The sequence below is a fragment of the Barbus barbus genome, assembly GCF_936440315.1.
Source record: "Barbus barbus genome assembly, chromosome: 15".
NCBI classification, from domain to species: domain Eukaryota; kingdom Metazoa; phylum Chordata; class Actinopteri; order Cypriniformes; family Cyprinidae; genus Barbus; species Barbus barbus.
This window is the reverse complement of record NC_136743.1, coordinates 8733992-8756527: the sequence shown is the minus strand read 5'-3', so window position 1 is coordinate 8756527 and position 22536 is coordinate 8733992. Positions and strand designations below refer to the sequence as shown.

The window sequence follows — 22536 nt, the reverse complement described above, 5'->3', positions numbered from 1 at the left end:
CGATCATTCTGTTTTATACTTTCATCGCACTACTGTGTATGATACCTGTTTTTATGCTGCTTCTATTTTTGCATTTCTATAAAGCCATAGGGTATTTATTGTCTTTGGGTATGCCATACATATTCAAGCAGTGACATGTTTAATTTGTGTAAAAGTATTTTCCAAAAAATATATATACTGTAAATGTATTTTTAAATGAACTTTTTGTCAATTAGCCTACACTTTTATGCAACTACGGTTTCTATTGAACACAATATATGGTAGAACTGACAGTAAAGTTATACTTTCATTATCCTTTATAACTGAAAAGAACCCCACATTTCATTAATAGACACTTCATTCCATTAAATTCCAAAATCGAGATCTGCCGGTGTAACTCATTAACTTAAACATACCTAAATGACAAGTAGCAGGCCTAACTCAATCTCCCATGGGAATACTTAGCCTAAAAATAGGGTTGAATGAGTTGGTTTCACCTATAATTGTCCCCATTAATTTCCCACCACTGCATGACACATTCAAACCAGGACAATAAGAGAATTCTTAATAAATAATGGATTTTGAATCTTAATTTCAAAAAGATAAGATATGTTTTCAATACACTCAGTTGCAAACTTTTAAAATTGGCACATCTGCTTTTACGAAGTAAAGTCTCTTATTGTGAATATTTGATTCTCAATCATCTTGTCAGAGGAAATATCCATCTAGACTTTAATATGATACATTGACCTCGTGGGATTCATAAAGTTGTATTTTACATCTTTCTCTTGTGTTACAGATGATGCTTTCAGGCTGTTCAATTGGGACGTTTTTTTTATTTTTTATTACCAGAATTCTACTACATCAAACAAAAGACTAATTGCACAGCATCATGAGACATGGCTGCCAAGCCTTAGGCTATTCTCATTTTGTTATTTGCCTATTTTTCCTGTTTCTATCAGTATGAGAATTAAACAGCCTGCAGAGATGCTCTGATACTGCTAAATAGTTCAATGCCACTGCTGGGTCAGATGTTAAAATTCATGCTCTGTTTATCAATTTTGGACATGATTGGACACTCTGGACCTGTTTGGCTATTACCACCCAAGTTCAAACAGACAAGGGCATGCTTGATGTTTCAGCCAAATATTTATACATGCTTCCATTGCTTTCTTGTGGTAGAGCCACACAACCTGTGACGGTGTGGCAGAAATTGCATGCTCCGGCATCGAATTAAACTGTAGATCAAGTGTGACAGGGCAAAGTGCGCTTCTGAGGGGACAGGGAGCCCTGGGTGCTTTATGGGGTCAAGGTGGCTGCATTATGCATTAGCCCGTGGGCAGAAAAGAGAAAATTCTAGTGCAAAGCCGCCATGGCTGTTAACCTTTCCGCTGGAGCCCCTAACTTTTATATACGAGGGGGGCTGTAAAACCAGCAGCCTGCTGCAAAAGGGGACTGCTCATAAAAATCAATTACCCTGATTAGGAGGCGATTTGCAGAAGTCCTTCAAAGCCAACAATGAGAGCAAATGACAGCACAATACAGAACTGAGTTTAATATTCTGTATGACTATAAAATTTCAGAGAACGATCCAGGACATTAATATCGACTCTCGCCATTAAATTCCTCAGGAAGTGCTGTGGGGAAACACTTGAGAAACAGTTTTTGAGAGGAATAACAATCGAGTTTGAAAGCTTTTCGAGGATGTGACATAATGTTTCCATGGCACTGACTTATATTTCCCGGGGCTAAATTATATGTCTCACCTTTAAAAGCCAAGTAAGGACCACACACATAAAAGGTGAAATGGTCACGTCAGTTCCACATCATCTACTCTGTGCATTCAAATCAGCCATAAGCTAAGAGTGAAGAGCACTCATAACGTAAATTACAGCGGCAATTGATGACTAATGATTATGGATCAGTGCCACTAAAACTTAATTTACTGTGATTAGTTTTGAATCAAGCCCTTTGAGGTGAATTTTGTGATACAATCAGGCAGGAACCACTTTAGACGTTGAGAGGGATGTGCTGTTGCCCCCTCAATATTCAAATATTTAGTATTCAACCGATCAGAGTTATTATTGTTAACTAACTAAAACCATTAAAACAACTTTCTTGAAATAAAATAAACATTAACTGATTATATGAATATATAATCGATATAAATAATATATATCATTTTTATATATAATATATTATTATCAACATATTTTCATATTTTATTTCAGCTAGGCGACAAGGCATAGCTTTCAAGTTTTCTCATTTTCAAGTTAAAATTGCTAAAGTTCAAGTTACATTAAAACTAAAACCATGTGTATGTGGGGGTGTGTTTATTGTTTTTTAGTTCAAATATAAAATTTTGGTTTTTAGTTATTAACTAAATATAATAAAATATGTAGATACTAATAAACTATGATGTGCACACACACACACACACACACATATAAAATGACTAATAAAAATGACAAAACACACAAAATTATTACGATGTAACTAAAATGAACAATGAAAAATATAAAAATAAAATCTAATTAAAAATATTAACAAAAACTATAATTATATATTAATGTTACTAAAATAACACTGCAACAATGTTTTTTTTTTGTCTTTATTTTTTAATAGTTAATGCTTAAAAAGATCGTTCAACAAATACAAAGTTTCTCCATCATGTATTCACCCAAACCTGAATTACGTTTTTTTTTCTTCTTTGGAATGTAAAAGACAGCAAAGGGGGTCTGAAACAATATTGCATCCCACTGGCTTTCATTATAAGTGACAACATGTGTTCCACAGAAGACAGAAAGTCACGTTTGGAACATGGTGCAGGTAAGTAAATTTCATATTTGAGTGAACTATCGCTTTAAAATGACTGGTCTACTTTTTGTCTCTTTTTGTTTTAATGAATTCAAAAAGCTGCTGAGGTCAGTGGTTAATTGTTCAGCTCAAAACAAAAGTTGCTGTAGCCCTTCGTCATCTAGGTTCAATACTTATTGTGCAGAGCTATAGAAATTCTCTTAATTCTTCTTCCAGCCACTTCATCTTCTCTCTATATACTGTATTTGTCATACTGGGAATTCTTATTATATCCTGGCAGAACAATGGCCCGGGTGCAAGTGATTCTCGGCGTGGCTCTTGTCCAAGAGACACAGTGTGGCAATTCATTACCCCTGCAGAACTCAGAGGAGCTGGAGTGATTACTCCCATCCATTTCAGACAATAATGGCTGCTGATACACTGCTTCTCTGCCGTTCAATTCAACAGGACAAAGAAGCGTGTCTTGATATCCGTGCCAGGAGGTATTTTGTAATTACCAGGGAGAGTGTTCTCATCTGAGCCAGCCGCTTCTGCAGCGCAGCCTGGACTTCAGCAGCTGATGTCTGCTGCGGTGCGTGATTCTGTCTGTCAGCTTTATGTTTTAGTTCCTCACGGTCGAGCTGGTGTATGTGTGTGTGGGGTCGAAGGGTCATTCCTGCTGTGCATTTTCATAACTGTCAATATTTAAAAAATGGAAATCATATTAGTTTTATCACAATATCAGAATTCCACCCAGAAGTTTAAGATCGGTAATATTTTGTAAATTTTTTCCTAGAAAGTCTCTTATGCACAAGCTAAATTTCATTTTTAATTTAGTAATATTGTGAAATGGTCTTCTGATGTGTCCTCAGGAAGTTACAGTTTATGCTAATTATTAGCAATTAGCATTTTATTAAACTCTATATGAAATCAATCCAGAAATATATTATTATATGTGGGAAACAGAGGAAAGCATGATAAATGAATTATCAAGTACTTTCAACTTGTACTTTGACTGGCACTTAACCTGAGGTAGTTCCACATAACAAATAACTGGGCGTTTTCAAGATGGCCGTCAGGTGAATGGACTTTGACATACTGTGCCTTTGCACACACAGGGCTGGTAAATCATTCTTTTGACATTTAATATTTAATTGTAATGGTACTTCAGAAACTTAGTCATATATTTTACACCTTTATTCATGATGCTGTTCACATGCCTTCACTTAAAAGCATTAGCCTACTATTAAAACTTGTTCATTTATTTTCACAAACTGCATTAATCTATGTCCATAGACATTAAAATAGAAAGCAATCCATGGTATGTACCTTAAATGAGCTTGTGGGAGTTTAGAGACCCTTAAAATAAAGACAGGAAACACTGACATGTTTATATAAAAATGAAATCTTTTTTTAATGGTGTATTTGACGATCCATTGTTGAAATGAAGAGAAAAATAGCCAGAGCAGATGAACTGGATGTGATGAATAAATGCACCCGAGAACAGAGCTCAGGGATTCGCTAGTGTTGCTCTCACACGTTTACAAACACACATTCTTTCAGAAAGAGTTGATTTGCTAGACTCACATAAGTCCAGAAACATACTCTAGAGGAGAAGGTGAAGGCAAATGCCTCTAGCTTAATTTTAGAGACTGTTCTGAAAACGGTCAGAATGCAATTGATGACGCAACTCAGATGTGTGTTGCATTCTTAGCATTAACACAAGGGGTTCTATAGCAGGATTTAGCCTAGTTTTCTCTTTCAGGTCAACTACCGTCATGGCTGAGCAACAGTTTGAAGAGAATCTAGCTGAGTAAGTAAAAGTTAAACCATCTATAGCTAGTTACCTGAATAGCACAGATATTTGAAGGTGACTCTGTCGCCCCCTAGAGTTTTGAGGATTGTTAGCGTCACTGTAGAGTATGTTTCTGGCCTAACATTTGACAGTCCGATTCAGTGACCATTTTTAAAGTACACCAATACACTTTTCTGATTGGCTGGATGCCATTGTTGAATTAAGACTAAGAAACACTGGGTCACCGAACTATTTCGCAATGAGACCAACAATTGCTACAACCCACTGAGGGTTTCCTTTAAGAGCATATCAGCTGAAGGAAATGACAGCATCACATTGAGATATTAATAAAGGGCTGCCTTCATAAAGATCATTCATAAATTATACGGATCGTTCATGAGAAGATGTTTGTTCCTGAATAACATAACAACACTCTAGGTATGGTTAAATATGCAAGTGAAGAGTAGTCTGTCTTTATGTTTACTGAGAAAACAAATTCCCATTGCAGAGCATTAAGTAAAGTCAAAATGTCCCTCATAACACCTTAAGAGTCAGTTAAACAGAAAGGACACATTTCCAGTAGGATAATTCTTCCTGATAACTTATTCACATACTGTTTACTCTGAAGTTGTTGCGTAGTCGCTAACTTAAAAGGACAGTTTAGCCAATAATTACAAATCTGACATTATTTACTCACTCTCATGTTGTTTCAAATCAGTATGACTTTCTTTTTTTCAGTGGAACATAAAAGGAGATACTCTGCAGGATGTCCACGCTGCTCTATACCGTACAATGAATACTTTAAATCTAGTGAATTTAGGTGCTCCACAGCTCCTATTCACCTTCATTGCTTGAAAAAGAGCAGCTTGAGCATTCTGCAAAACATCTCATTTTTATGGTCACATGGATTCGGAGTGAGTAAATAATGACCGAATTGTAATTTCTCTGTGCAAACTATTCCTTTAACAACAAACAACTCAAAGATTTGCATAAGGGGAGACATGTGACATCATTCTTGTCCCCTTACTGGCAATAGCTTCAGTCCCTGAGGACCATGGCAAGAGATTGGTCATGAAACACACATTTGTACAGAAAAAAGTAACACCCAAACATGCTTGCATACTTAAAACAGTCATCCTCAATAGAATGCTCAGAAGCTCAAACACACACAGTCATCCTCCATCCACCCGCATACTAAATAATGAGTAGTCTCTGGGAATTGGGAATGGTGGTGACATTTATAAAGGCTGCATTTGCTGCTTCTTCATTCTGCTCTTGCGTTTCACAAGCTCTCTCTTTCACACACACTTACACACAAACTCTAAGACGCTCCTGTTATTGACTGACACACAGGTGTCATTACCGAGTCAATTGCATTTAGAGTGCACGACTTCGCTTAGAAAAGCAGAGCCCATTCTTACTAAGTGTAAAATAAGACACAGTTTCCTCTTTGGATCTCCACCAGGTTTCCGCTTGGGCTACCAAGAAATTGGGTGCTGATGACAACTTAGAATTTGTCTCGGCCAATAACATCACGCAAGACATCTGTCGGATCGTACAAACGAAACACCTCTAACATTCGGTAAGGTTATATTAGTACACTTAGCTCACGGGATTTTCGCATACAGTATGCTCAAAGCTTAAATAATGGCTATGGTCCACGCTTTGTCTGTCCGTCCATCGAAATTTGCAACTGACGTGCAAATACACATGAAAAAAGACTACAGAACACGCCTTTTCAAGTCCTCACTGATTATGAAAAGCTAATAAATTGCATCCAATAAGTGTTAGGCAGCTCTGTTGGTCTCAGTGCTGTGAGTTTTACCTCTTTGAGGGACGAAAAATCCCTTTTAAAAATAATTAAAAGAAATAAGACCATAACAAACTAAAAAAATAAAGAAACAGACCGTTATTGTCACAAATTCATGGCTGAAATGGCAGCAGACATTTAAGCAAATACCTCTATACAATTTCATTCGGTTCATTCTTTTAAAATCTGCAGTGAATATAATTCCGATAATTTTTATGTATGTTTTTTTTTCCTTCCGTGGGCGAATGCGCCTGTAGAAGTCTTCACCTTAGTTTTAAGTTCAGGCTCAGTGCTTTAAGTTAGTCAGTCATTTCTGACCTGACACGCAAAGTCTTCGCAGTAGCGACGAAGGGCATCCAGCATTTGGAGTCCTTCCTCTCCGAGACAACCGCAGGATATCCTGGAGCGCAACAGAAGGGGGGAGGGCCGTATTTGATGGTGGCGCTAAAGTTCTGTCTCTTTCTCGTTCGGCGTGCTTCTCTCCCGCTTGATTTGACCTGGGGATCGCAGCCTTTTCCTTCTCGTCAATCTGTATTTTCCGTCCCCCTCCCCCCAGCACTGCTACCAGCGGTTGATGATGTGATTCATGTAGTCCTCCGTGGGTAATCGAGATGCCTCGGACTCCGGCATGTCATCCCTGAAAGCAGGATCGGAGCTGGGCCCCCGACGAAAGGGGAAGAGGGCAGGCTGGTTCCTTAGGCGCTGCTCTCTTCGCTCAAGTTGTCGCTTGTACATGTAGCGCTGCTGAAAAAGATCCCTGGCGTAGTCGTACAACTGCATGTCCAGGTCGTTGAGCTCCTCGATCTGCTGCACCGTGTTGTTATCCAGGTCCACGCCGGCGGCCCGCGTGCTGTTGTACTGCATGAAGGGCCGGATGAACTTGAGGCGGAAGGTCCGTTCGAACAAGTACTGCGTTTTGCGCTGGAACTCGGTCAAGCCGAAGAAGGCCATGTCTCGTAGGTTCTTCTTGGCCGACTCGAGTAGCACCTGCGCGCGCTTCTTCTCCGGGATGAAGGACATGTTATAGCAGCCCACCAGGCTGAGGTCAGCCAGCATGCGCACCTGTCGGTTATTCGCCAGGTTGTACGGACAGTCCATGAACTGTTGTAATGTGCAGCCTGACCAGTCGGTGCCCTCGTAGCAGGAGGGCAGCTCCTCTGGCGTCGGCGTTCGCCCGTCACACATGTGCAGGGAGGTTTTCCACGTGGCCCCGCGCTGGACGTGTCTCCACTCGCTTAGGTACCGAGACACAGGGTCCCGTAACAGGGTAATGTAGTAGAACTTCCTGTAGGATGACAAGAAAGAGAAATCGTTAGGACAAGGGTAAACAGCACATTTTTTCAGTTTGCCCATTTCGGGTGATATCTGGTATTTATCAACTAGAGACACTCGTGAAAACGTGTCATCAAAAGAATTTTGAATCGTCGAATGGTTTTTAACACATAACCAAATAGATTTTTTTTGGTGTGGTTCACAATGACTAATTGACCTATATCTTCTGAAAGGGAAGTTGAAACTTAAAGGGTTAGTTCACCAAAAAATTTTAATTCTGTCATTAATTACTCACCCTCATTTTGTTCCAAACCCGTAAGACCTTCGTTCATCTTTGGAACACAAATTAAGATGTTTTTGATGGACTCTAGGAGCTCTCTGACCCTATATAGACAACAATGACATTACCGCGATCAATGCACAGAAATGTAATAAGGACATCGGTAAAATAGTCCATGTGACATCAGGGGTTCAACCGTAATTTTCAGAAGCTACAAGAATACTTTTTGTGTGCAAAGAAAACAATGATAACATATTTTATGCAGCAGTTCTTCTCCCCGAGTTACCGTCTTCCACCATTTTTGAGAGTACCCCAGAACGTAATCAACGTAATGAGCGCCCATACTGAATGTAAACAACGCTCATTATGTTGATTTCTTTGCACACAAAATGTACTTTCGTAGCTTCGTAAAATTACGGTTGAACCCCTGATGTCACATGGACTATTTTACTGATGTGCTTATTACGTTTCTGTGCATTGATCGTGGTAGTATCCTTGCTGCCTATGGAGGGTCAGAGATCTCTTAGATTTCATCAAAAATATCTTAATTTGTGTTTCGAAGATGAACGAAGGTCTTACTTGTTTGGAATGACATGAGGGTAAGTAATTAATAACAGAATTTTTGGGTGAACTATCCCTTTAACACAACTTCATACAGACAGACAACATAACATTCTGAAGATACATGTCAAATTTAACCCATGGGGGGCGCTACAACTACAAAAATTTAATTGTGAAACATTTAAAAGTTGACATTTTATGTACATTATCAATCTTACAAATGAACAATAATGTCAATCAAAATTCAGCAAACAAAATTTTTTTTTTATTAAAGTTAACATGAAATCAGTTTTTTAATTTAATTGTGCAGTGCTTATTATAAAAGATCTATGTACATTTTTTCAAATCAATGTGTCTTTTTGTAATCTTTGTACATTTCCCCCCTGCTTTATATTTTTTCTTGTTCAAGAAGCCATTTCACTCAGATATCTGTCACAATAGAGAAGAAAATATGATGACATTTTCTGTTCCCTGCATGCCAAACTAAAAACCAGTGGAAATAAAACCAACTGTCATGATGCGGACTGTCCAATATTGTGAGAATTGGCCACAAGGTGGTAAAATATTAAATACATTTATGTTTCTGCTTTTAAATTTCAGAAACCTTATGGAACAGAAAAAAAAAAAAATGTTTCGACTGCATCAATAATGTTAGTTATCCAGTGTAAAAAAAAAAAAAAAAAAAAAAAAAAATAATCGTTTAGACTGCCCACTAACTAGTCGATTAATTTTGCACATTCTTACAAGGAAAATAACTTTGAATTGTAACAGCTGGGACAAAATATTGCTGACACGACTGTGTCTTTAACATTTTCTGCACATGAATTTTTTATGGGATTTATTGACTCATTAAAACACAAGAAGTGTGTAAAACATTTTTTCTCATAAACCTGAACTCTAGCTACATTATTCACATCATAAATATCTGTATTTCAGTAAAGGACCAACCGCAGCCACATGGTAATCTTTTACTGGTAGTAAGAATTATAATATCCTCGCCTCCAGCTTAAAAATAATTTCAGCGCGTATGAACACAACCAGTCATAAAGAGCAAGTGAACTGTAGAGCTCTTGATTCTGATGTGCTTCAGTGAGACTTCATAATGCAGATGAAAAGAGCATAACACGTCCCACAACACCTCTCTTCCATTCTGAACCTGCACTCCAACACCAAATTAGTGAATTCTTGGATGTGTCCCTCTTGTGCACTTGAGAGTACATGGTGCAGAATGAATCAGACATTAGTGTAGCGAACGGCGGAGACTTATTTATTTTAACAGCTCTGCTGGAGATGCATACATTTATTCATCTGTGAAAGACAGGACTGAAAACGGCAACAATTCAACAACCACAAGCTCACACATTATGTACAGTGCTGACCCTGAGGGTCAATAAACAGAAAATTCAACAAATTCATCAGTATATTCAGTTTGTTTTCTAGTAAAACTTCTTTAAAAATGCTTAAAATAACATTGCCATAAGATATTAAAGTAATATTGTGTTAAATTCAAGCTAAGCTGTGAGCATTATGCACAGTGATGACCCTGAGGGTAAACACACAGGCAAAAAAATCTCTTTCACACACAAATCCCTATTTCTAATCAGTATCCTCAAAATGTTTTCTATACAAAACATCTAAAACATCCTTGAAGTAGCATATATTAAGATAATGAAATAATATTCTGAGTTAAATTACATGCACAAATTTGACCCTTAGGATAAATGTAAAGAACAAAAGCCTTTATCGCTTCAATTTCTTACACCCTAGGTTGAAAACAAAAGTAAGATTTATTTTCTTATTTAAATCTGATTATTATTTATTTATTTAAATTTGAATCTATCAGTATTTTTTGCAACAAAATCTTCACATTTATAAATACTCCATCAGTACTATCTGGCACTTATGACACACACACAGAGTCCAAATTCTGCTAAAAGATTCAGTGTTTATTCTCTCACACACGGTTCAATATCCTACAGTGTGTCAGAGCCACTCCAGTGGAGTAGACCGTGTTAAACACACTTCCAACACACTCTTTCTTTGTGAACGTCACTCTATTCTTGTTCTGTGATGTCTGTTCATACACAGATCTGTCCCAGGCAGATGACAGAGTTGGAAAAACATGCAAAAAAGGACCAGAAAAAAGAAAAGCAGACAGTAAAAAGATTGGATCTTGAATACAGGATATACTGGTGATCTTATTCATGTTTAACAACAACACTGTGTTTTTTTTTTTGTTTGTTTTTTTTAGAAATTGATTTTTTACATTTTTTAATTACATATTGGTCTGATTAGTCACATACTTTAATTCATTAAAGTGCTTTGATGGCAATTTTTTTTTTTTATAATTAATAAATTTTAAATAAGTAAATAAATCTTTCTATAAACTATATTTATCTATAATTCTATTATCTATAAAATATTAAATATAAAATAGTAATATTTTAGTAATATTACTAATAGTAATAGTAATAAATATTAAATCTCTAATAGTGATATTATAAATCTCTCTCTTTCTCAATATATATATATATATATATATATATATATATACACACAGACACAACATAACATAATGCATACAAGGTTTTTAACGTATAAATGATTATTATATTTAATAATAATAGCTATCATCAACTATCTGCCATAACATCACCTTTCAGTATAAAACAAAATTATACGTAAGTGCATCCCCTAGTTGTCTCCAGGTGAAATCATAGAAAGCTATACAAAGAAGAAATAAAACAGAAACTGAAAGTATTACTCTATATGCTAACTTTTAAAAAGGCCAGCAGGTACAAGAGCACTGATGTGTATTTTCCTGTACACACACGAATAGACACACACACACACACACACACACACTCACTGTCAAAATTTAACTCACATAAAGGATGCGTGTGGCCAACGGCATGATGCAGTTTAATGCTTTCAGAAAGAGCCAACAGGGACAGAATAGGCTTAAAAAACCACACACACACACACACACACAGTGCAGAGCTCTGACTGATGACTCACGTCAAATCAAATAAGCTGAGCTGTTCTGATATACAGCAGCATTCAGCATAATTCTAGCAGAGACCCAGAAAGAGCGAGAACACCAGCGTTTAACCAGAATTTCGATCCCAGCGTGTGGCAGCCTGGAAATATACATAATCTAGTGAATTCTCCTGATCTGAGAGGAGAGCAGTTGCTCTTTCCTCCTTGTTCTTTGTTCTGTTTAACGTATTCCCTCCTGTTGGTTTACATGCTCAGCGCCACCCTATCCGATGACCTTTTTCCTCTGTTTTCAATCATGGTGTGTCTAAAGCCACACTCCTCTGGGGCATCGCTGTGAACGGCTTACTAACATGCAGTTGACATCACAGCCACTCGGTGGTGATATACACACAGATTTCTCAAGGATCTTTGTGTAACTAAGATGTACTTGCATATGCTACCATTAAACAAATTTAGAGCCTCAGTATCAGTCACATTTAACTACACTCCACTCAAGCAGGATTTCTAAGGGAAACTAATCAGCTAGACTGGTGTAGAAGGAAGAAGCAGAGAAGAGACAGGGAAAGCTTTGATGGCTATTTTACTCTTTTATACTTAATACATTTGCAATAATAATGCCTATTGGACGGATGGATGGATATTAAAAACATTTCCCAAAGAAAATATATAATATAAAATGCCAGTAATATATAACATATATAAATGATATATAAACTGAACAGCTAGACTGTTTAAGCCCTTTATGTGAGAAACAGAGTAGAGAGGCAATCAGAGCTAGAAAAGAGGGGAAAGGGTAATGATGGGTCGGGGTCATTGTCATTGTCCTAGTAGTGCAACAGGGAAAAGTGACAGAAAATTGCTGGCACAAGCATATCATGACACCACACGCAAACCAAACAAGACTTTTCGTGAAGCAAGGTCCTTCCTGCATATCCACGGACAAACAGCATAGTCAGGGTCACACCACCACACACACACATGCTGCAGGGACCTACAATTTATACTCTTTCTATATTTATATATTATATTCATAATATATAGGCACTGGCTACAAATTGCACATCATCACTGTCATGTCATCACCACTGAAGAGACAAAAATACTGGAGCATCATTTGGGAGGCTAATTCAATAAACGTGACAGATTTAATGCAGCTCTGATTTGTTCAGCTAAAAGAATAATGTAGGACTGCTGTAATTATTTCAATCATAAAATCATTTCCCTAAACAGTTGTGTATGGTAGTGTATTTGTTTGTGTTTTTGTGCCCAAATGGGAGAAGGCGGATGCGGGCGCTATCCATTAATATCAGCACCAGTTCTCTGCTGTATCGTAAATCTGACTGTGAGGGAATCTGGGGAAATCTGAGTCTCTCTGCAAAGCGTAATTTGAAATTTATGAGCAATTTCCTCAGTCACAAAAACAAACACCTGGAGGGAAGCAGTGAGGCAGAGTCACAACTCACCACAAAACACCCTCGCTCTACATCACTCAACCTCATATTGCTTCACTTCATCATTACAGTGTGCAAATCATGTTAAAGACAATTACCAGAACAGGTACAGTTAAGTAGGCCCTATGATTTCCGCGATGTGGCAAAGGTGCAATCCAGTCATAAAAATGGAATTGACTTTATGACACGGAATGTCACGGAATTTGCCAAATTTTGGATAGATACATCAAAAGTGTACAATCAAAACAAGATATTGATTCCTGTCTATGAATATTAAGCAGCAAAAATACTATTTAAATATGAATCCTGCATGTTCTGCGTGTGTTTGTGTGAATATATGTATAATCCATGTTGGTGCTTCTTCTCTTCAGTTCACCTCACTTATTTTCTACAGGGTTCAGGTCAGAGGACTGGAATGGCCGAAGCTTGGTTTTGTGCTCAGTGACCCATTTTTGTGTTGTTTTTGAGGTTTGTGTTTGGATTATTGTCCGGTTGGAAGATCCAAACATGGCCCATTTTAAGATTTCTAACAGAGTCAGTCATTTGTTGATTTGTTATCTGTTGGTATTTGATAGAATTCATGATGTCATGTGTCTAAACAAGATGTTCAGGAGCTCCAGCAGAAATATAGGCCCACAACATCAAAAATACAGCAGTATATTTCATTGTACACATGGGGTACTTTTTATCCCTGTGTTCACCAAACCCATCTTGAGTGTTTGCTGCTAAAAAAGCTAATTTTTTATTTTCATCTGACCATAGAAGCCAGTCCCATTTGAAGTTCCAGTCGTGTCTGATAACTGAATATGCTGGAGTTCGTTTTTGGATGAGCTAGTAGAATTCTTCTTCAACCCTCCCAAACAACATGTGGTGATGTAGGGGCTGTTTGACATTTTTTTTAAGGTTTTTTGCCCCCGAGACTCAACTATTTTCTACAATTCTACAGCTGTGGTCCTTGGAGAGTCTCCTCCTCACCGTGCATTAGGACGATATAGACACATGTCCTCTTCCAGGCAGTTTCGTAACATTTTATGTTGATTGGAAATTCTTAATTATTGCCCTGCTGGTGGAAATGGGAATTTTCACTGCTCTGGCTCTTTTCTTAAAGCCACTTCACTAATTTGTGAAGCTCAGTTATCTTTTGCTGCACATCAGAAATATATTATTTGGTTTTTCTCATTGTGATGGATGATTAAGAGAGTTTGGGCTTTGTTTTCCCTCCTATTTATATTTCTGTGAAACAGGAAGCCATGGCTGGATAATTTCATGTTCATAATCACCCTGGAGTGCTCAAAATTATGAATATGAATGACAATATACTTCAGAGATATTTTACTCAGACGAATTTCTAGGGGTGCCAATAATTGTGTCCAACATTTATTTCATAATGAGATTTTCCCCCATTTTCAATTGTTTTAGTTCAATGAAAGGTTAGATTTTTGTGATTTTGTTTTACATACAAGATCAAAAGGATTAATAACCAGGGTTTTTTTCAGAGCCTTCTTTGATCATATTTACCAAGGGTGCCAATAATTCTGACCACGACTGTATATACCAGAATAGGCCTATATTTAGCAGAATAATGTAAATACACAGCACAGTATTTCTTAAAATAAAAATAAATAAAATAATAAATTATTTGGTATAAAATCAGTTTTATACCAAATAATAAAATTAGTTAGAGATGCTTTTGATTATTAAAATGTAATGAAACCATTAAATGGATTACAAAAAAAAATTTATGGAAAACAGAATGTGGAAGAAATGAAACTTAAATTGAGAAAATTTTTTAATAAAAAAAACATTTCATAGGGCCTTTTTTGTTAAACTTTTAATAAATTGCTGTTGAATATCATATGTTTCATGATTTCAATTAATTAGACATGCTCTTTTTGATTAATCAAATGTAATTTAACCATTAAAACAGTCTAGTCTAGAAAAATTTTTATGGAAAAAATGGAATTCGGAAAAAAAAAAAATCCAAGTAATAAGGGACTCGAATGCCATGGAGAAACTCAAAAATAAATGATCTGAGTGAATGCTAGGTGGAATGCTAGCCCAATTCCAAGTCCCTAAATAGGGGTCGGATACCTTCTTCAATTTAAATCTATGGGATCTATGGGGACTATTACATGCACTTTATTGTCCATCACTGTGTAAAACATTATTCCAAAGTGAAATACTTAGGGTTAAAGGTTTGTTCAAATCTCTAACCACAGGTATGAGCAATTATAACAGTGATGATTGCTTTAGCAAACACCTCTAATTAAAATCTATAAATACACGCTGTACTCATCTTCAGGGAGTCTACTTTAGCAACTAAATGTGTTTGGGTAGCACTTCACTAGCAGCGTAATTTAGTAGTTCAACATGGATCACCTACTCAACACCTGAAGCCCATCTTAATTCTCAGAGACCTGTCATGGTAATTGCCGTTATCATGATTTATGCAGATTATTGCTGATTGAGTCACTTCAGTTCAAAACCTGCTTAGAACATGAATGCAAATGTAAATCTATTGACCTCTTTCACAGTGTTATCCGCCATGTCAACTCGAACGCCAATCCTCGTAAAAGTGAAAACTGCATCTTCAGCTGTACCAAACCCCATGACGATAACAGGCCATAAGATGCGCCATATGAGGACATGCTTCTAACACTGAAACATAATCAATCCCAGAGCCGATCTGCATGTAAAATCACTGCTGGGGATAATTAATGTCAGTGAGGAAGACTGTGATTAGATTAAGAAGAAGCTGTTTAATGATGTGTATAGTTCTGAACTGTCACTTGGTTTGGAAATGGATAAGGGCCATTCGGTTCTTCAATGTGTCATGCTCAAGATAATGGTCAGTTAGTCACATGAGACAAAACATGAACTGGTGGATCAGCAGCTTAAAACAATACAGTAACAACGGTAATACTGTGAAATATTATTACCATTTAAAATTATTTTTAGTTTCATATATTTTAAAAACAAGTAGAAACATCTTTTAAACGTAAAGTCGGCAACACCAAAGCTCCAAAAGTATCAAACATTTCTTTTGCATAGTGTGTGACGTTTCGAGTTTGCAGGCTCTTCATCAGACCGTCTGAAAATGCACTGACCCCAATTGTTTGAACTGAAGCATATACAGAAATCCCAGCTACTGTATCTCTCAGGACTTCCGTTTTCCAAGTTCACACACACACACACACACACACACCAAAATGAATGACGTCTTTAATCAGACCTCCACACACCCTCTCCAAGACCGAAGCCCTGAAGGGTGGAAAAATTAAAGGGATTTTGGAAATGTTATTAAAACAAGAGAACATTCATCCATACATCTTTTCTTTTTTGTCAGTTGCTCTCGTTCTGTCTCTGTAGGTTTAACAAAGTCGCTCACCTCAGGCTTGTCTGGATATGTAATAACAGCATGTCTGAAAACGTTTCTGTACAGCAGGGCAGAAATCTCTCTTTCTCCATCCGTCTCTCTCTCTTTCTTCCAGTCCCAACTCAAGCCCTGAGCTAATTAGGATGTGCTGATTGATTAGGCTGCAATAATTAGCTTTTGTGATGTAAATGAAGCTCCCATTGGTCTGAAATTGATTAGCCACTGTCTGTCCCTGGGGACGAGGCGGCACAGCTTTCCGGATTGAGAGCCACCGTTTGCATCCATCTCTCTCACTCAGACTCAGACTCTCAATGTTTGTAATCAAATACTATAATGGACTTCAGTGAAGTGCTGTAAAAAGAAAACTATCGATGTCTAAACAACTAGACATTTCTCTCCACTCTGAAATGATACAATGGTACAGCCTAGGAAATATAGTGGAGAGAATATATATATATATATATATATATATATATATATATATATATATATATATATATATATATATAAAATATCTGCATAAACGCATTAATGTAAATATCATGTCAAGAACCTATATACAAATAAAATTATCATAGGAATCTGAGATATTGCATAAAGATATGCGTCTGAGAGAGATGCACAAAGTACAATGAGAGAGCGTCTGCTGCTTTCCTGTCTGGAGAGGAAAGGCTTTTTTGAAAGGCTCCTGAGGAAGGAACAGGCACTGCTTCCACTCAACCAACCCCTGACCCCAAACCCGAGAGCATGTCTGTGACTTTTATTTTTCATGTCTCTCTGGTTTGAAGCCTGAAAATACAGTCAGTATAACCATACTGCAATAGGCAGAATTCCCTATACTGATTATCCAGTCAGAGATGAGAAAAGTAGCGTTGTGAATTCTGTCCCAAACCTGATATTGTGTTTAAATCTAAGGCAGGGGGATAATGTATTCTTTAAGGATTCAAATTGGAATTTTTTCCCTATGATGAGTACAAGACATTTTGTTGCTTATCTGGCATCTATTTCTGTTTCATTATACCCTGCCCACTGTAAAATATGGAACATCTGTGAACTGCTGCAATATTAAATCTACAGATTCATTATTGGTCAACACTGTAACATTCTACACTCTTTTGACCAATTCCAAAAGCTCACAGGCTTGATCTCCAAGCAGAGAATCATGGCCTTCTGGTACAATGACAAACATCAAGTTGTGAATCCAATTTTTTACTTCCACTTTAAGATTGCACACCCCTTTAGTATCAATCATTTGTCCACTGCATGCTTTTAGCGGTACACTCTTTTTCTGGATGTGTAGAAGTTCACGGGATTTTGTCCACAAAATGATAAGAGCACACGTTTTAACATATTATTTTATTATTTCACACTCAGTATTCTAACTTAAGTGCTACAGCGCCGGACATGGCAGATTTTGTAGTACACAAAACAAGTACTTTATAGGGATTCCTTAGCTTATTACCGTGGCAATAAACAACAGCACAGCTTAACCCTCTGCATTTTTATATTTAGTTATTTACAAAAAGGTTCAATTCAGTCAATCTTGTTTTTACCCCCGTTTTAACATGTATTTCTATGGAGACTGGCTGTAGCTGTCGGGCAAGATGGCGGATAGCAGCGGCGGCACATAATATCTGCGTTCTGATTGGTCAGATCGCCTGTCAATCAAACTCCCTGCGAATGGTCAATAGTCAAATAAAGAGTCACAACTTTTTATGCAGAAAGAAAAAAAACCTGAATTGTGAGATGTAAACTAAAAAAAAAGTAAAAATTGCTAGATATAAACCTAGAATTTGTGACGTAAACTCGAATTGTGAGGGGAAAAAAATCAGAATTATTATATATTTTATCTTGCAATTCTGATTTTTGTTCCCTGGAATTTTGAGAGAAAAAAAATCTGAAAAGTGAGAAGTAGCAAAAAAAATGAGCAATTACCTTTTTACCCCATTTTTGTTTTTTATGCCGTGGCAGAAACAAGCTTCCATAAAAACGCCTTATGGCACCAGAAAGGTGGAATATTCTTCACTTTGAGCCACCCAAAAAACAACTGTGGAAAAATATACAGCGTGTCTCTAGGTTTACAATGAAATCACTCACTATTGGCAGGTGTGGCAATATATTCACTGTGGACCCTGGATACATCGCAACTCTAGGTCTGTTTCCTGAGCAGCTGGTCTTGATAAGTGTTGGCTGGTGGATGGTGTTTTAGTCAGTGCTGTGATTTGTTTGAACAGGTTGGGTGCATTAATATTTTTACCCCAGTGACTGATGATGCAGGTGCTCTATTGGCCGAACACAACGAAGTCAATCACAGCTCACAGCTGTGCCGTAAACTCCTCAACTTCTGGCACAGAGGAATGGCATCAGAGAGTGACAAGTTAAGACAGATTAACTGTAGGATACAAACGTACACACCCATGACATGCACACAAACACACAGAATTCTGGGAAAACTTCTGTATCTAGGGTTCAAACACATTCACACTGACCCATGTTGCATCAGACCAGTGGAATGTTTTGAATGGAAGGAACTGAGTTCAGCTCAATGTAAATGTCCTGCTGACTGCCAAATGTCAAACAAACACACACTACAGAGAGTTTGAAGTCATGACAAAAATTTAAGGAAAATAAACCATGCTTCAATTGTCTTACATACAACTAAACAGCAGGAAACTCATTATGGTTTGAATGGCAATGTCAAAGCTGTTGGAATTCTGGCTCGCTGGACTTTACTTTTCTTTTCCTCAAAATGATCTGCAGTATTTAAAAAGTGGTTCATCCTCTGCCAATATAATACAAAACAAAAAACAAAACAACAACAACAACAAACAATAAAAATGTTCAGTATATAAAAAATACACTACTGTTCAGAAGTTTGGTGTCATTAAGATAAAAAAAAAAAAAATGATCAAAAGTGACAGTAAAGACATTTTTAATGTTACAAAAGATATCAATTTCAAATAAATGTTGTTCTTTTGAACTTTCTATTCATCAAAAAAGTACACAGTTTCCAAAAAAAAGATAAAACTAAAATTAAGGAGAATATTAATATTACAATATTAAGCTTTCAACATTGATAATAAGAAATGCTTCTTAAGCACCATATCAGAATAATTTCTGAAGGATAATTTGACACCGAAGATTGAAGTAATGGACAGGAATAAATTACATTTTAAAATGTATTAAAATAGAAAACGATAACAGTTTACAGTATTAAGTATTACTGTTTTTACTGTATTCTTGATCAATTATATGTAGCTTTTGTCAGCATAAGAGACTTCCTTTAAAAAAAAGTATATATATATATATATATATATATATATATATATGTGTGTGTGTGCATGTGTGTGTATATCTGTGTGTGTGTGTGTATATATATATATATATCTATATATATATATATATATATATATATATATATATATATATATATTGTTTTTATTGCAAATAAACTCTTCATATATATATATATATATATATATATATATATATATATATATATATATATATATATATATATATATAAATAAATGTTATATAATGTACTATATATTGTTATATAACAACAAAAAAATTCATCCAGCTAAACAGCTTCATTACACCATAACATGCACTCATGAAGAACTTTAATTAGGTGGGTGCATTAATTCTGAATGGTGGCCCACAGGTGTTCATGTGAGAGAAAGAGAGACGGAGGCTGTTGTTTTGTGGCCTGCAAGACTCAGCGGTTGTCCTCCTGCTGGGTTCTTATTAGAGACAAGGTACATGAGATTCTGCTGCTTCACGCTGATATGAACTGCAGGTACTCTTGATAATTGGCAGCGCTAGTTGAGGACATGCCACACTCTTATCCAATATGGGAAAGATACTGTTTTACCTCCGCCGTAGAGAAGAGCTATCACCATTCTAATCGGAGGAGAGGGACATAATAAGATAAAATAATGAACTTAGATGTCACGTCTTATATAACACACATTTTTAGCCACAAATTATGCACAAACACAGGAAATTAGGGGTGGGCGATATGGGAAAAATATCATATCACGATTTTTTATAGAAATATCACGATTCACGATTTTTATCACGATTCTTTGTTAGTTTTACTATTTTGGTTTTACAAGTTGTCTGAGCATTACTGCCAAACTAGAAAGACAAAGATGCATGGCAGATATTTAGGCCAAAGTGGGCGAAGATAAAAAAATCTTTGTCATTATTTTATTTTTCTTATTAAAAAATAAGAACAAAGATACACATTACAAATACACATAATATACAAATAAAACAAACAGTGCTTTATTTCCAGGTACAATAGGTGTATTTAGCAGAGCATTCAATGAAATTGAATGAACAAATATAAAAATAAAACACTAGATAGACTGTAGCAACTGTATTAAAGATTTTCAGTCAAGAATAGTGATTTTTCTCTTTTGCGTTTTGTTGTTTTGTTAACGTTAAATGAATAGTTCCCCCACAAATTAATATTCTGTCATCTGTCTGTCAATTCTGTCATAATGTTTTATTTTTATATCATCATTTACTCAAAAGTAGTTTTAAACTTGAATGAGTTTCTTTCTTCTGCAGAACATAAATGCTATTTTGAAGAAGGTGGAAAACCAAACAGTTGCTGGTCCTCAGTGACTTCCATAGGATTTTTCTTTCCTACTATCAAAGTCAATGTGGACCAGCAACTGTTTGGTTTTCCACTGAATAAATAATGACAGAAATTAAATTTTAGGGTGAACTATCCCTTTAATGACAGTCGACAGCATGTTTAGTGTCCTGTCCCTTTAAGAGCTGCACGCATCTAATATACAGTACAGGCACGCATCCGTTTCTCTCTTAACTATTTACTTTCATTTTAGAGATAACCAACTCAGTCTGTATGTAAACCTTGTGTGCTTTGACAGTATTGGCGCAAAATATAACTTAGTTGAGTAATCAGGCGCTGTTAGACAGGCGTTTTAGTGCGCGTGCTTCAGGTGTATGCGCTCAGAACAAGCGCACGTCAGACCAGCGCGCGAATTAAACATTTAACCAGCAAGGCTTGTATGCAAATAATGTACTTTTGCGATCGCGAATAAGTGCAGTGTCCTGTCTGAGTAACTCTACTGCTGTATATCGTGTTGTACAGTATATAGAGACGGCGGCGCCAGAACTGTATTTGACATAATGTGTGCTGTAGCGCGATACTACGATATTTCTTAAAAAGCAGATCGTGGAGACATTTTTATCGTCCACGATCAAAAATCGTCATATCGCACACCCCTACAGGAAATGCTCACATCTTCGTGACCTGCCACAAAACCTGCCTATCTAAACAACATCATTTGGTATTATAGCTGTTCCAAACTATAGGCAGTTAATAATCTTGTATATCTGTCATGGATAAGAATGTCAAAACATCCCAGAATGCAATGTGTTGACAGAAATGTCAATTATAAATACAAGTATATTCCGTTGCAGATATATTTGTGTCTTATGCAGAGCTTTGGTTGAGATTCTACTGTAAATTTTGTGTCCGCCACCTTAAAAAGTTTTCATGAACGCACTTTTTTGTGTACATATGCTGATTTAGATATACGGTATGCAGCCTGTGTGGCCTCAGACATTAACCTAGTCAGACATATTGATGTAAAATAATCTAAATTATCTAATTACTTTGCAAGAAATAAAATACTAAAAAAAACATTTAACATAATTAGCTACTTAATAGTAATAATATTCCAGTGTTACAAAATACTAGTGCTGCTTTCTTTAACATCTACTACAACCAATGGTTATTGTAAGAAGTGCTTTTTGTGTGCTGCTAATAGAGTTTCTGTCCATGTGTAGCGTTGTCACTTTCCATTTAGGTTGTTCCCATGACTGCATTTACCATTTTTTGTAGCCAAATTACATTTGTGGTGGATTCTCGAATCTTCTAAAGAAAGAAATTTCTTAAGTTAAATTCTAAATTTGAAAGACTGTTCCTAAGTGTAGTTCTTGAAAAGTCTTAAGCAGTTCTCAAATATATATATTTAATTGTATTTTTCGTAAGAAGAAAGATACAGGCTTTGGTGTTATCTAATTGTGTGGTGTCTCTTGCCTGCAGACTCAATGACAACACCTCGAATTCCGTTTTTTTGAGCTGCCTGCAGATTACTGTATAATAATCATGCATACAATTTGTATCACGACTAGCTTGATGGGAGTTCAGCACTCGGCGTTGTGTATATT

At 36.4% G+C, this 22536-nt stretch overlaps 1 protein-coding gene across 1 annotated transcript in view; it reads right to left on the bottom strand.

Annotated features, from left to right (window-relative positions):
- Positions 1 to 4464: 4464 nt before the first annotated feature.
- LOC306881944 (heparan-sulfate 6-O-sulfotransferase 1-A-like) overlaps positions 4465 to 22536 on the bottom strand; it is a 139092-nt gene continuing 121020 nt past the window's right edge. The window contains exon 2 of the mRNA XM_079436330.1: positions 4465 to 7665. Coding sequence (XP_079292456.1) covers positions 6942 to 7665 — 724 coding nt within the window. The 3' untranslated portion in view covers positions 4465 to 6941. The remainder of the gene's footprint in view (positions 7666 to 22536) is intronic.